Here is a 15,097-nt window from a genome sequence, read left to right on the forward strand (position 1 = left end):
TATCTTTTCAAAGGTAAGTAAGTTCCTTTTCTACAGGAGATGGATGTCATCACAAGTCCAACACTCTGCTTTCAGATGTACTGGTTTTAGACAACATTTTAAGAAGGTTTTTAAAATCCTGGCATTCTACTAATATCTCTTCTGCACATTTTGATTGGTGCAAGGAGTGGGTCATGTGCACCAATTAGGTTAGGTCTATAAGGGAATCTGATATCAGGTGTTGACAAACTAACATCATCATGGTCAACTTTTGTAATTCTATGGACTTTCCACATGAAATAGAGCCTAATGGGAGTGTGCAGGTGTGAAAGGGTGTTGTATGCAGACACCAGGCTGGATGCAAAGGTCCCTTTTCATAGACTGAAGTGCCTCGGACCAGCTGTTCCACTAATGGAAGGGGGAAATTCCCTCCAGTGCCACTTCTGCTAATGTCAGCAGCCTTTCCAACACTGTTTTGCAAGGTCCCCCCAACCGTCAGGGGGAAGGAAAATCCAGGACCCTTTTGTGATTTTTCTAGCACATCCCATCACCATTATATTTATAAACCAAGCCTGTGGCTCTTAAAGGGTGTGGCACACCATACTGGCGGGGCAGAAGAGGATGGCAAGTGTGGAGGGAAGATTCAAGGACAATCAAAGAAACACTTAAAACATTTCAGTGTAGTAGGATATGGATAGATTTCTTTTCAAGATGAGAGCAAGAGCATAAAGTGATACTGAAGACAATCCTTGTTGTGCATTTCTCTCTCATTCATATATATATATATATGTGTGTGTATGTATATATATATATATATATATATATATATATATATATATATATATACACACACACATACACATATATAAAAACATCAGTATGGCTTGAGAAAATTTTTTGTCTGAAAGTGTGGCCCAGTGAAAAAAAGCTTGAGAACCACTGAACTAGACAAATGACTACTATCTAGTATTAATCCAACATTGTAGTGTTGTATTCAGAAAATAGCAAAACGAGTCTAAATTTTTTGCTTCTCTTTACAAGTAGTAATGATCTCTCCCCCTGCCCTCTACAATAAAACTGGTTTGCATCTAAATATTATTTGTTCAGAAATAGTGACAAAAATTTTGAATTTTAAAGGCTATTTTGATAGAAGTAGGCCCTGAAAGTAATTTGCAACTTCCAAATGATGTTCACCATAAAAACTCTGTATCACTGTTTGAACAATTCAAGGCATTAAAAATAAGTTATAATTATCTGATTAATGCAGATAAGTTCCAGATTGAAGACCCAGGTCTTTAGAATACCAACTGTACAGACATCTGTAACTGTTTTACTCAAGAAATTAAGTGGACTGTTGACAGCCCACTCACTTCGGTGGCAAATCACCAGCAAACCTTTCTTGGCCAAGAATTACTGCTGCCAACCATTTACTACAGTATGAATAGACAATTCCTCTTTTTTTCACTTAATGACAGCTGGGTACAGAGTTTTCTTTCTGACATCTCTAGTTTGCCTGTTAGCTAGTGTTACATGTTTCTGCACAAGTGTGAGTCAACAACCTGCAAATTTAAGCTGAAAGAGTGCTTGCTTATACCTGGCCAATCCTGCAAATAAATGATTTTTTAAAAACTGACTTCATTAGGTTCTACCCACTACTCACAAAGAGATACCGTTTCCTAAAGTCTGTTACACTTAGAGTAGGGCCTCCAAAATTGTATTTCCCCCACAATGATATATTCAACAACTCTCATTGAGGACAGAAGATCTAGCAAACCATGTGAAAGTTTTGCCTTATTCCGCTAACTTTAAGCTTACATAGGGCACCTCTAGCATGTAAACATAAGCCTCTTGTTTTCTCCTTGTTGCACATTTTAGTCTGGATGACACAAACAGATCTGATAGGTATATTAAAGACAGAAGATACAGATGTAGTGCAAGTTATGAATTTATTCATTGACTACAACACTGGTTTTATAAAAGCTTAATTTAGCATTCCACTAACATTTGCTCTAGGTTCCAAATTTCAAAACCCAGTAAATGGATTTTTTTAAAACACAAGTAGGCAAATACCAGCAGCTATCTATAGGCAATTTCATGTCTGCTGCATGTCAAACATAAAACAGTTCCACACCACTTAGAAGCAACTAGGACATGGAAGTTAACTTACCCTTTTCCTTGGTGAATGGAAGTCAGTGATATTCTGCATACTTCTTTCCGCAGGCTGGAAAACAAAACACCCAAATTAACAAGCGTGATTAAAACAACAACAACTCCGTGCATTAAAAAAGTTTGAAGACTAACTTACAGATGAAAATGAAGAAGATGGGATTCTTTTAGCATCCTGTTGGAAAAACAACAACACTGAAGTAAGTTAAACTATATGTATTCAAAGCAAGAGTTTGCCTAATGCAATACAGGATTAGAAAGCTTCATGTTATGTGCTGAATAAATAACTTTTCAAAGAGAGAAATTTACCGCTATTGGGCTTGACATCTTCTCCAGAGACTGCAGGATGCGCCGTGCAGTAGAACTTGTCACTCCATAAGATTGTGCATTCACTTGCTTGGCTTTCATCTGCCTTCTTACTGGTGTCTTAAAAAACAAGATTATGGATGTTACATTGTGTGATTTGAAGCTTTGGATCTACACACTATTACAGTCAGTTATCATATTGATCTCCAAAGGTCTAGAAGGGATTTGGAGAGAAAGGACTCAAATATACTCAACGTGGCCCAGGTAGCCTAATGAGAGTATTTTCTGTAGGCCTCATACATATGAATATCCATCATATATACATTACCAGTGAACATGGACTTCAGGTGTTTCAGAGGGAACAGATGACAGGTTCTTGCCCACAAAAAGTTTACAACTTAAATTATAGTTGTTATGCCCTCACACACTGCAAACTCAAGTTTCACCATGACACGTTCTTGCAATGCTTTATTGTCACATCCAAATTCAGCAACTAACCTGTTTGGACATTTGCAAGTCATGCTAAGCCGCATTTTACCACTGCTCTGGTTCACATGTAACACTAAACCAGGCTTCCTCAACCTCGGCCCTCCAGATGTTTTGAGACTACAATTCCCATCATCCCTGACCACTGGTCCTGCTAGCTAGGGATCATGGGAGTTGTATGCCAAAAACATATAGAGGGCCAAGGTTGAGGAAGCCTGCACTAAACCCAGTTTAAGATTATGTGCATGGGCTAGAAGGAGCAAAGTTTCAGGCTCACAAACTCCATCCTTCCCTCTTCTCCTCCTGCTTGGCTACAAGAAAGGTCGTTGCTAAAGTTTATGTTTCATTGCACAAAATCATTTCACATATGATGAAAACAAGTGGCTTAGGTACACAAGGCGAAGACCATGGTTTAACAAGGACTTGTTTAGAAACTGAAGTTATTTTAAGCCATGATCACTTCCAAAATGGCATTCCCACCTTTTCTCTTTTACAGTACACAGAGCTGCCCGCAAGAGTGACCTGCAGTGAGGCTGGTGGTAAGTTGAACTGGCAAGCAGATTGCCCTGCCCACCAGGTGTACCCTCTAAAGAGTGAATTTCTGCCAGTGGAAAGGTGGGTGGTGACAACACAGAGTTTCTGGCTTGACAGTTCCCCACTCCTCTCCCCCAGCACGGCCACAAGGAGACAGCACTCATTTCTGTTTTTTAAGTAGCCATAATTTAACGTTACGTATGAACCAGAACAGGCTGAGATTCGTTTGTATTCCAGAGCTGCATCACTAAAGTTATTGCTACCTAAACAATGAAATACTTGTATGCATATACTATGGAAAGTACAAAGTGAAAAGCTCTATCAGAATTATTAATATAAGTAGCTTCTTCTTTCACATCCTCCATAGATCACCAGCATTTCTGTTACCTGATAAGGAGTAATCCGTGCTTTAGACTGCCTTGCTGCTGCAGCTGCACCACCATACATGGTTTTTCCAGGATAAAATGGAGAATTCCCAAGCTGGCTTGTCTTAAAAGCTGATGCATTACCAAGTGACTGCAAACACATATTGATATCTAATTAGCAAAATGGATACAGAAGTAACATAGTTAAAGCAAACGTTGTGCAGTACTTACAGGGGAAAGTGCTCCAAAAGCAGACAGATTAAAGCCAGGCTTTTTAGAGCTGGTGGCTGAATGCTGAGAAAGGGAGACAAGTCTTTCACTCTCAGAGGACCAAAGAGGTGGTACTGAAGCAACTTTTGAAACTGTTATATCTAAAAAGACAACATGTGTACACAACTGCATCAATGCCTTTTTATATTATAAAATAGTGATCATTAATACTACAATAACCTCAATATTAAAATTTTGTCCCCCTACATTCCCCATTTTGCAGCATCACTTGAATGCAGTCCAGAAATTATTTGAAAGAAAATACACTACTTTTCTTTATCTAGCTCATGGAAAGAAGGGAGGGATGGAGGGAAAGAAGTGAGGAATGGAGTGAAAGGAGGAAGGGTTTTCTCCCCTCTTCCTTTCCCAAAAGGAAAACATATATAATTTAACAAGTGGGAATTCATGATACATAGGTCTTAACAGGTCTGATCTAGTAGGTTTTCCACACACCCCTTGGCAAAAACAACAACAACACTGGCCCTTAATGGTGGACACCGTCCCAATGGGCTTTTAAAAGTACCTAATTTCTTTTTCTAAGACTAGTTTGTGATGGCTGACTCCTGTTGTTACTGTGTTCTTTTAAAAATATACTGCTATGTTTTATTAGTTGCTGCTCTCATCTGTTCCTATTCTTAATTGTGTTTCATGTTGTTTGCAAGCTGCTTTGGGGGTCCTTTGGGTGAAAAATAGCAGAGATATATTAACACACCTATTTGGCTCCCTGCATCGAAGGACCATGGGATAACTTCCTTTCCTCATACTCTGCTGCCTCTCCCCACTCCCCCAAAATAACATTGCATTAATAACATCAGAGTCTTAAAATGCACAGTTAATATCTGCCATTTGTGCACCATCTCTTCTAAAGTGATATCAGTATAACAAAACCTAGTCACGTTATGGAATAATCATACAAAAAGATCCTAATGATTCTGGTGAACTTTGTTACCTTTATCAGACGCCCTTGAAGAAAAGCCACTTGTAGTTGAGATGTTGTCATCATCATGCTGAGAGGTAGAATCTTTCATTTCTTTCCCAAGTGAAAGTCCAGAATTACTAATTGGAAATGCAGATGATGTGGAGGGTTGACAAAGTGGAGGTGGGGAATCCAAGATGTTGAAATTAAGATGACTCCGGTGGAGAGAGGGTCTTGTTAAAATATCTGTGAAGCTTAAACCAGATCTACTTGTTGAGGGCTCTAAAGAGGAACAAAGCAGCACAATCAGAATTATCTTAAGTTGCAGGTATGCATATGGAACAGTCAAAAGCTATTTACTGTCAACACTAGTTCTATTGCTAAGCTTCAAGTGTAAAAAATAGACGATAAGCTAAATTTAACCTGTGCCACATACATGTATGGTTTCATCTATCCATCTGAGAATAGCTACTACATTTCTTCCAAGTACTACATTACTACTGTACAACACAATATAAATGATAGCACTGACAGTGAAACATTAGTTGCGATGTTAAAAACAAAACAAAAGATGATCCTGGGTATGCCAATCTATACTCTAGTGCTTAAATAGATTCCTAATAATAACAACAGAATATTTTAACATGACAAGTTAAATCTAAAATGCAAGGAATACCACCCTGAGTAATTTGAAAGCCACAAAACAATTGTTTGTCTATCCATGTGTAAATAATTATAAAAATATTTTGCTACAAGTTCAATTGTATCAGCTCTCTAGAGTATAAACTGCATTACTCACCTATCTCTGGGAAAGGGAACTGCATGACTAACATTTTCTCTTTCCAATAATCCTAATGGTAGGATATTAGGCTGTCTGTCAATGTTTTTAATGAGGTTTTTATTATTGATGTTCTGCAATGTGTTTTTAAACACCCTGGAATCTTTTGATAAAGGGTGGCATATAAATTGAAATAAATAAATAAAATTATAATAATATAAAAAAGAGGCTACCCATCCTATGCAAAGAGTTACCAGTTCAAAGCTTTGGTTCCATTTGGGAAAAAAATATATATTAGTAGTGATCAATGGTAAGCTTCTCACTTAATTGTTGGCGATTAAATTTTTATTCCACAGCAACATTTCAGACTAGGAGAATGGATGAGAACATGAAAGAATAGCACTTAAAAATCTCCCAGCACAGGTTTGGATGCCAAGACCCTACTGTGCAGAAGTTACTGAACATCTACATCATCTTTTTGGGGGGAGTGGTAAAGCAATCAGAGATACACATCTCCTTATCACACAGCAGGATCATATATATTGCACTGAATTTAACACACAAGACAGGGGTCGTGTTTGTTCATCTCTTGCCATACTAGGTATACTAAAAAATGTTTTAAAACCCCAGAATTATAATTGAGTACTAGTGCAATGCTTAGAATGTTGGTCTCAAAAAACAGTGCATAGTAATGCTAGTAGGTAAAATGATGTCGGCCGAAACATTGTGTCCAACATTTCACAATAATGCCGAAGTAACACAACACCAGAGCAGGGTGGGCAAGATTTTTGGCAGGGGAGGGTGAAGAAGACTTTTATTTCTCCCATTATTTATGATCTTTAAAAACAACAACTTAAAAATGCTTTATTATTCGTTTTCCATATATATACAACATGTAGTCATCTTTATTTCGATCAGTCCAATAAAGATAACAATGTTCACAAAAGATACATAAAATTTCAACCATGTATTTTCTACGTGAACCTATGACTTCCCATCCTCTCCGTATTTTCCTTTATATTAAGCATCTTGCTTTAGTTTATCATTATTGTTTTGTGAAAATTCTCTTTTCTATTTCGATAGAAGCAAAGTAACCATGCTTAAGTTACAGCTGCTTTTCAAATAATTATTGAAATTATCCCATTCTACAATGAACTCCTGTCTGGGCTTGTCTCTGATTCTTTCTGAAAGAGATGGTAATTCCGCATATTCTGTCAATTTGAGTAACCATTCAGCTCTTGTAGGGAGTTTGTCCTTTTTCCAATATGTCGCAATAAGCACCCTCGCGGCCACAGTTGCGTACAAGAAAACTTTCCTTATACCCTTGGGAATGCCACTATTTCTGATCTTATATTAATCAGGTCTCAACCACCTGTCAAAGATGGCCTGTGGAGGATGAGTAATTACAGAGTTGGATTTAACCTGGCAGGACTGAAATACCTGCTCATCAGCTGATGGGGACGGAATTATATCCTGCTTTCTGCAAAGATGGACCATGCATGCGTTGTTCCTCACAGGGAACAGGAATTTGCAAAACTAAAACCCGTCTCCTGCTCATCTGCTGACGTCATCTGCCCATCAGATTAGGAGATGGGTGTGGTTTTAAAAATGGCCTTTTGGAAGAAAATTTGAACCCCTGGCAAGCTAAGGTTGGCCAGTAGGTTGAGGTTCCCTACCCTTGCACCAGAATATCAAGGGGTCTGTAATTACTCTCTTTTAACAGAATATTTGACGTATATAAAATAGCATCCCTCAGTTTGCAGTTAAGAAAACCATTAAAATGTTTTGATATTTGTAAATAGATCTCTAGAACAAATTGTTAGACACTAGCTGTGAGGTTGGAGAAGATATTTAGCCTACCATCTAAAGTAATTCTTGTTGGCTCGGGAGTAATTCGTCCATCAATCTCAAGGGTATTGTCAGCATCATCATCTTCAAAGGCAGGGTGATAGTTTACATTCTCCTCTAAGCTCCTTTGTTCACTTGGGGATTCCTCTTCGCTTTGCCTGAAATATCTCTGAAGCCAAGCTGGAACAATACTCTTCACAGATTCCTTAACGATATTTACAATTCCCTGTTTTTAAGAAAGAAATAATGTTTTTAAATTATATCTAGAATAACAAAGGCCCAGTTGACAAAGTTATTACTAGAACCTACCAACAGGCTGTTGGTAGTTGTTTACAATGCTATGAAGCTGCCTGAAATAGCAAATCTGTTATAACTTCTGTTCCAATTATATTCATGTTCCAAACAGGTGCTTGCATTCTACAATTTACGCTTTAATCCATGATTCCTCAGTGTAGTCATCTAGCACAGAAACATCCCCAATGTGCAGCCGTCACCTCAGTTCTGCTACTCTATGATGCACATGACCAATCCCCATCTTCCACCCAAGCTTGGTGGAACAGGCAACAGGCATCTTTCCCAGAGTGTTCAAAACACAGTGCAATGAAAGGGACAACCCCTTTTCGATTTGTTCATTTTAGTGCCCTGCCGCCAAGGTGCTTTGAGTGCATCAGTAACACAGTGCCAAAATAAAAGTTCAGTCTCAAAGGCATGCCATGAGGTCAGAAATTATATTTCAACACTTTAGGGGAGGAGCAAGGCCCTGGAAACTACATGTTTTCGGTTGGTCCCAAGGCCAGGCTCAATTTGTAGAGCAGGGGTAGGCAACCTAAGGCCTGTGGGCCGGATACGGCCCAATCATCTTCTCAATCCGGCCCGCGGACGGTCTGAGAATCAGCGTGTTTTTACATGAGTAGAATGTGTTATTTTATTTGAAATGCATTTCTGGGTTCTTTGTGGGGCACAGGAATTTGTTCACCCCCCCCCCAAAAATAGTCCAGCCCACCACATGGTCTGAGGGACGGTGGACTGGCTCACGGCTGAATAAGGTTGCTGACCCCTGTTGTAGAGCCTTGCTAATGAATCCTTTTGAAGTGAACAAGGGAACCCAGCTCCTAAGTGATGTCAAGACATAGAGGGAAAACAAAAGCAAGATTTCGCTCCCCAAAATTATTCAGAACTGCAAGATTGTTCAACCTATGAAGGAGTTATCTCTTTCACTTTGAGAAAATAATCCACACATTTGACTTTTAGTTTGTTTCCTGAAATGAACACATACACTTTAACATACACTTTTGAAGCACAGAAATTTTACTTAAAAGGCATACCCCTCCCCCCCCGCAATCCAATCTAATTCAATGTAAATAGTCGGGTAGCATACATTCAGCAATAATCCAAGGGTTAAAAACCACTGAGCCAAAGGAAACAAGGTAATTGCAAACAATTTCTGTTCTACCTTCAGTGAAGAAATAATTATATAACACAACAGACTTGAAACCTGAAGTATATTGTTCCACACAAACTGACACCCCCACAAATGGATAGGCTCCATAACAGACGTTGGTACCATCTAGGAGTAAGAACTTCAAATTATCAGAACACATGTGTTATGGCATATCTGAATCATTACATATAAAATATCACAGATGTAATAGTAAAGTGTGGATGCTAACACTTGTAACTTCAAACAATGAGTGGGCAGGCTCATATGAGAGGATACAGTTCTTTAAGTATTAACTGTACAGGACTTAAAAAGCTAGTCAACACTTTGAAATGGGCCTGAAGTCAGTGAATTGTTGCAAAAGGCAAGGGGGCTATCACATGCATTCCTCCAAAAACTGGCTCTGGTCAAACTTTTAGTTGCTGCATTCTGGAAAAGCAGAAGTTTCTGAAGAGTTTTTAAAAACAGCTCCCTGTAGAGCACATGTCCACAACCCAACTGACAGAATGAAGACATGTGTGTCAGTGTAACTCAATTTTTATGATGTTTCTGTTCTACTAACTTTTAGAAGTTGTGGTGTATTGGGGTTTGTTTTTAAATTGTGTAAGCCCTTCTGGGAGCCTTCAGGCTGAACAGGAATCTATTAACATTTGTAATTTATCATTTGCCCAATCATTAAAAGACCAAAAGGTAACTCACAAATAAGTCTGTGAGTAAAGTTGATTCACTGTCTGACTTCTGCCCATAGTTTATTGGCAACTTTGCAATTCCAATGTAGGTCACAGTTGTTCAGGTTCTCCACATTTCTACCACTTGGCTTTGTCGGAGGCATTAAGCCTGATCAGTATCACTGGAGAACAGTGTATTCTTTATAATACTTTTTTTTTTAGTGTTATGAGTCTGAACCTCAATCAAGTACTGCAGTTTGTGGCCTTCTGACTGGGCTAGTTTTATGGTAAATCCTGATTTCTATTTTCCATATTTAAATGCATTAGGCCTAAATGGAATACAGCTTTTTCAGTTACTTGACCCTTTATGTTAAGAGTGCCAAGTTTAGTGGCCAATTGGTTAGCAAAGTGTGGAAAACAGCAAATTAGAACACCTATGTTTAAAGACAAATTTGAGATTGACACAAATTACAGATAAATTATAAAATTATGTGCAACAATAATGATTCTTGACCATCTAAACTACATATAGTCAGAGTGTTACGAATTTTAAAAGCTTAAAAATTAAGACAGATAAAGCTATGCTTTTTATCAGGGCTAACCTATTACAGATACTTTTAAAATTACTATCTCTGTTTTTACCTCCTATATAAGGCAGCTTTTACTACACTTCCAGGCTAGTCATGAATTACAATATTCATTTCAAAACAACCTGCTGTTAATGTGTTCGTGAGTAATAAATTCATTTAAACTTCAGAAAGGGACAACTAAAATGTATTCAAGGTCATGATCACAGAGAGGAAAGCAAGCAGTAGTGTTCTAAGCCTCAAGGCATCTCATTACTGAGTAGTAAAGAATAGTGACTCCTCTTCAAGGCAAGCATGGCTTTAAAAACCATCATCATCAGACGGTCAAATTGAGACCATTCAGATCCACTATATCTTTAGACACATTCTTAGAGGACAGACTTTAAAAAAATGTAGTCCATTGGATCAATAACTGACATGTAACTATTAGCTCTTCTAATAATTGTTATCCTATTGAGATGGTACTCCCTTTGTTGCATATAGCAGAGGTGGAGAATGCCTGGCTCACATGCCAATCTTGCCCTACCAGGCTTCCTCGTTTGGCCCTTGAGGGCATTGTGGTTGGGACTTGACTGGAAGGTTAGGACTTGTTCAATCTCTGCTTTGTGCAGCTTCCAAAGAACCAGACAACCAACTGGGAGCCTATGAAGCACTGCACAAAGTGAGGATTTAACGCTAAAGCAGGATCACTCTCCCTTCACATCAGGCAATGTGAAGGGAGAGTGGTGGTATTGCTTTGTGCTGGGCTTGGGTGCATAGGAGAGTCCAGTGCTAAGCAGGATCACTCCCCATGCATCAGTATCTAACTCAGGGGTTATCAATTTTGAGTTTTATTTTTTAAAAAATGATAGCAGAAATGCCTATATACTATCTATGATGAGTACAGAATAAGGGGGACTCAGTTAACAGAAACTAGGGTTTAAAGATAGCTACCAGTAATAATCACTGCCCAAAACAGGAGGAGGGTGCTCATTTTTAGGGTAACATTGCACAATGGGGGCCAACTATTCTTTCATCAATGATCAGATCCATATCATACATTTAAAACACTTTAAGAATCATGGTTTCTCTGAAAGGATCCTGGGATGTGTAATTTGTTATGGTCACTAAGAGTTATTAGTAGACTCCTGATACACCTACAATTTACAGGCCAACCACTGTAGAAAAACTGATATGAGAGCATGCTATTTTGGTGCAGAAATATTGCAAGATCCAGACAAAAACTTCCATTCTTGTTTTTCTTCAGGAAAACTAACACACCGCAGATACTCCCAAAAGATAAATTCTCAAATATACAGAATGCAAGGTTATCTGTTTCAGAAAAGAGCTTATTACTTAGTATAATAGAACATTATTAAAACGTTCCACATCCAAATTGGATCTGAAGTTGTTGTTGCTTGTTTTTATTGTTGATATTTTTATTGTTATTTAGTTTGGGATGTATCATGCGAAGCAAACCATAGATAAATAAATAATGCTTGAGTGTGGCACACATTATAATTTAGTACACATTTTTGATAATATCAGTAAGATTACATTTTCATGGTAACTGCCATGTTTAGGTGTTGTATCAAACTCCACCAGACTCAGAGTAGACACACTGAAATTAATAGAATTAAGTTGGTCAGGACCATTAATTTCAATGGATCTACTCCAAACTGAACTACCAATGACTACAACCCTGGGATTCAAAGTCTGAATCCTTCTTGGGGGTAAGTTTTATATAGATCACTGACAGCATCAGCGGTACTAACACATACTGTCATCTCACCACATAATATTTTGACACCAAAGTGGCCTGCAGGAGGATTCTCCCACCATGAAAGCATAACATAAAAAGTATTTTAAACACAAATGCTTTTATTTTGAATCAAAACTATTATTTTCAAACTCTCAATTATTTGTGCATTAATAAAATGATTATATTTAAGAATGCTCCTAAGTGTTGTTAAACAGACTAGTATTTATTTTCTAGTAAATAAACAATAGTCCTATTTCTATTATTTCATTTATGAGTCACTTCCTTTGAGGCATCCTGAAGCAATTTACAACAATATATATAAAACAGTACATAAATAAAAACTTAAAACAACTGCACATAGGGTTTCATTAAAAAAGTATTAGAAATATGAAAGAGTTTAAAATGACAGCAAATACAAAAGACCAGTTCCAATCCAAAACAGGTACCAACCTGGATACAGATTTTAGGGGTTTGTTGAAAGAGGGACATCTTTAGCAGATGCCAAAAAGGCAATAGAAAAAGCAGCTGTCTGATATGCAATGGAAGAAAGTTGCAAAACATAGGAACTATTACAGTTCTTCAAGAATGTTCGTATGACTTTTGGCACCTTGGGATCTGGCCCACAGCTGTCCCTCCTTCCAGCAATCAAGCTAACAAAAAAGGTACTATTTACATGACTGGGACTTTTCTCTATCTTATGTTTCATTGCAGGACAAAGGGCTTTTCAGCGGGGAAGTAATGGGGATGGGGGAAGAGGTGTGTGAGAGAGAGACAGTGCCAGAGAGAGGGGTGGTAGAAAGAAAACAGGTGACCTACTGTTAATTCTGGCCCTGGCCCTTTTTGGTATCAGCTCTGCTCACCACCAGTTCTGGCTATGTCAATGCCCAGTGTGCATCACAGATATATTTCCCATGAGTGGGTGAAGCCTTTGACATAGGGAGAGGTTCTCCACCCTTTCTATAAGCAGTAGCCATTCAAAATGTCCACTACTGCTGACTGGGGTATGTAACATATGACTATCACCATTCAAACTTCTTTTGAAATCAAATGAAGCAGAGTCCACAGGGCCTGAACAAATTATGCTGTGGCAATGTAGCCCTTGTGACATACTACCTTTAAAATGCGCATTCACTGTGGCATATTCAAAGTTTTTCAGAATCAATGCAACGTCTTTGAAATGATTCAGAGTTTAACATAAAGCACTGACACAACTTTCAGAAATCGAAAGCATAGCAGAAAGAGCAAACAAAATGTTTCCAAAAGAATGCTACTCTGACAATTTGGCCTAAACATGTTTGCTCAAATTCCAATAATTCAAGGGGATTTGCTCACAAAAATGGTTAGGATTAAACCAAAATCCATTCAAGCATACACCCTTAAACCAAAGCTTAAACACAACCAGAATAATTTTTTTGCAGTTTTTTTGTGTGGCCTACAACTTTATTATATGAGCAACACTCAGTACTTCCTAGGCTTCTCCACTCTGCTTAGGCATACACTTCAGACATATGTTTGTATGCATGGTATCAAGAAACAGCTTAAAAAACAAATACACAAGCAACTTTAAATCTTCCTCTCCCTCAGCTGCTACCTGCTAACAGCCATTCTTGGAGGCGGCTTCAGTGGGGAGATGGAAAGCAGGCCTCATTCCTTCAGCAGAGCTAATGGAGACCCTAGTTACCTTCTCTTCCTCTACTGTAGACCAATGGATGGCTTCTTCTTCTCTGTACACATCTCAGATACCCATTCTTTTTCTCTTTCCCTACGCAAAGTTATCTCTACAGCTCCATTTTTGTTGCTTACTATTCATTCTCTACTCTTTACAGACCTCTTTACACCTTCATGCTGCCCCTTTTTGTACCTTCACCACATAGCAATATCTTCTTTGAACCTCTATCTTGCATCTTCTTTTGTTTTCCCATTCCATATGTCCTTCTATATGCCCATGCCTCTGCTAATCATTTTTCCTACACTCCATAGGTCTCCACACCACCATCTCTCTGCTATCCCCTTTTCCACATCCCTCAGGTATGACTGCCTGCACTTCCTTCTTCTCCGATTTCCATAGCTCCTTCTGTACCATAACAGATCTCTCTGTACCCTTCTCTCTTAAGAGACCAAAGGGGGGGAAAAGTTAGAAACTATTTTTTATATACTTTCTCAATTTAATCTCAATTTGTTCTCACTAATTTTAGCAGCAAGGCCTCCAGGAAAGAACAGGATGGATTGTGCAGTATGGCCGAATGCAACAGGCTGGAAAAACTGGTGCAAGCTCCACCATGTGTCTCTGAATCCAGCGACGGATGTTCGGGTTCCAAAGAACATTTGCAAACCGGAACAATCACTTCCAAGTTTGCGGTGTTCGGGACCCAAAACATTTGTCTTGCAAATTGTTCAAGATCCAAGGTACGACTACAGATAGGTAGCCGTGTTGGTCTGCCATAGTCAAAACAAAAAAATTCCTTCCAGTAGCACCTTAAAGACCAACTAAGTTAGTTCTTGGTATGAGCTTTCGTGTGCATGCACACTTCTTCAGATACTGACCAAGGTTTTGACCAAGGTACGACTGTATATGAAATTGCACATACAGGACAAACCATATACAAATTATAAGGGATTTCCTTTCTTATGTAAGGCAATATAAAATAGTGCATAATAGTACTGAGAGCCTTGAATACTGTGGATGGAAAATGGACAGTAGGCAGATGTAGATTTCCCATTTGTCTTGTGGCTCTACATGTTTTTGCATTAGTGAAATTCTATACAATTCCAACAATAAGGAGATGATTTTGTTAATAGAACAGTTTTGAGAAGTCTAAGTAGAAAAAGTTACCTCTACACCTCTGACATCACTTAAAATGTATTTAGTTGAACGGAAGGACTTCTTCCGTCTGTGAATGGGAATACACAATTCAGTGCATGCTCCCACAGGAAGGATGTTTTGTGACAACACCCCTACTTCTCACTGCAGTCTGCCATGCCACCTCTTACATTGTTCTAGGTGTCCCCCATCAA

At 38.5% G+C, this 15,097-nt stretch overlaps 1 protein-coding gene and 1 long non-coding RNA gene across 9 annotated transcripts in view; one reads left to right on the plus strand and one right to left on the minus strand.

Annotated features, from left to right (window-relative positions):
• Positions 1 to 15,097, minus strand: part of NUP153 (nucleoporin 153) — a 39,932-nt gene that overhangs the window by 20,564 nt on the left and 4,271 nt on the right. For all 4 annotated transcript variants that reach the window (XM_081918471.1, XM_081918470.1, XM_081918469.1 and 1 more), the window contains exons 2-8: positions 7,661 to 7,874; positions 5,056 to 5,304; positions 4,068 to 4,207; positions 3,859 to 3,987; positions 2,455 to 2,571; positions 2,285 to 2,320; positions 2,147 to 2,200 (exon numbers count right to left, since the gene is read on the minus strand). In XM_081918471.1, coding sequence (XP_081774597.1) covers positions 2,147 to 2,200; positions 2,285 to 2,320; positions 2,455 to 2,571; positions 3,859 to 3,987; positions 4,068 to 4,207; positions 5,056 to 5,304; positions 7,661 to 7,874 — 939 coding nt within the window. The remainder of the gene's footprint in view (positions 1 to 2,146; positions 2,201 to 2,284; positions 2,321 to 2,454; positions 2,572 to 3,858; positions 3,988 to 4,067; positions 4,208 to 5,055; positions 5,305 to 7,660; positions 7,875 to 15,097) is intronic.
• On the plus strand, positions 20 to 6,876 carry LOC309373918. Of its 5 annotated transcripts, none has more exons than XR_014170282.1 (4): positions 20 to 106; positions 2,200 to 2,345; positions 3,434 to 3,552; positions 6,157 to 6,876. It is a non-coding gene; the product is annotated as an uncharacterized lncRNA (long non-coding RNA). The 5 variants fall into 5 exon arrangements; XR_014170283.1 differs by having other exon boundaries at positions 3,434 to 3,476; XR_014170285.1 differs by lacking the exon at positions 6,157 to 6,876 and adding an exon at positions 3,839 to 3,977 and having other exon boundaries at positions 3,434 to 3,476.

The sequence above is a fragment of the Podarcis melisellensis genome (assembly GCF_964234715.1).
Source record: "Podarcis melisellensis genome assembly, chromosome: 7".
Lineage (NCBI taxonomy): Eukaryota > Metazoa > Chordata > Lepidosauria > Squamata > Lacertidae > Podarcis > Podarcis melisellensis.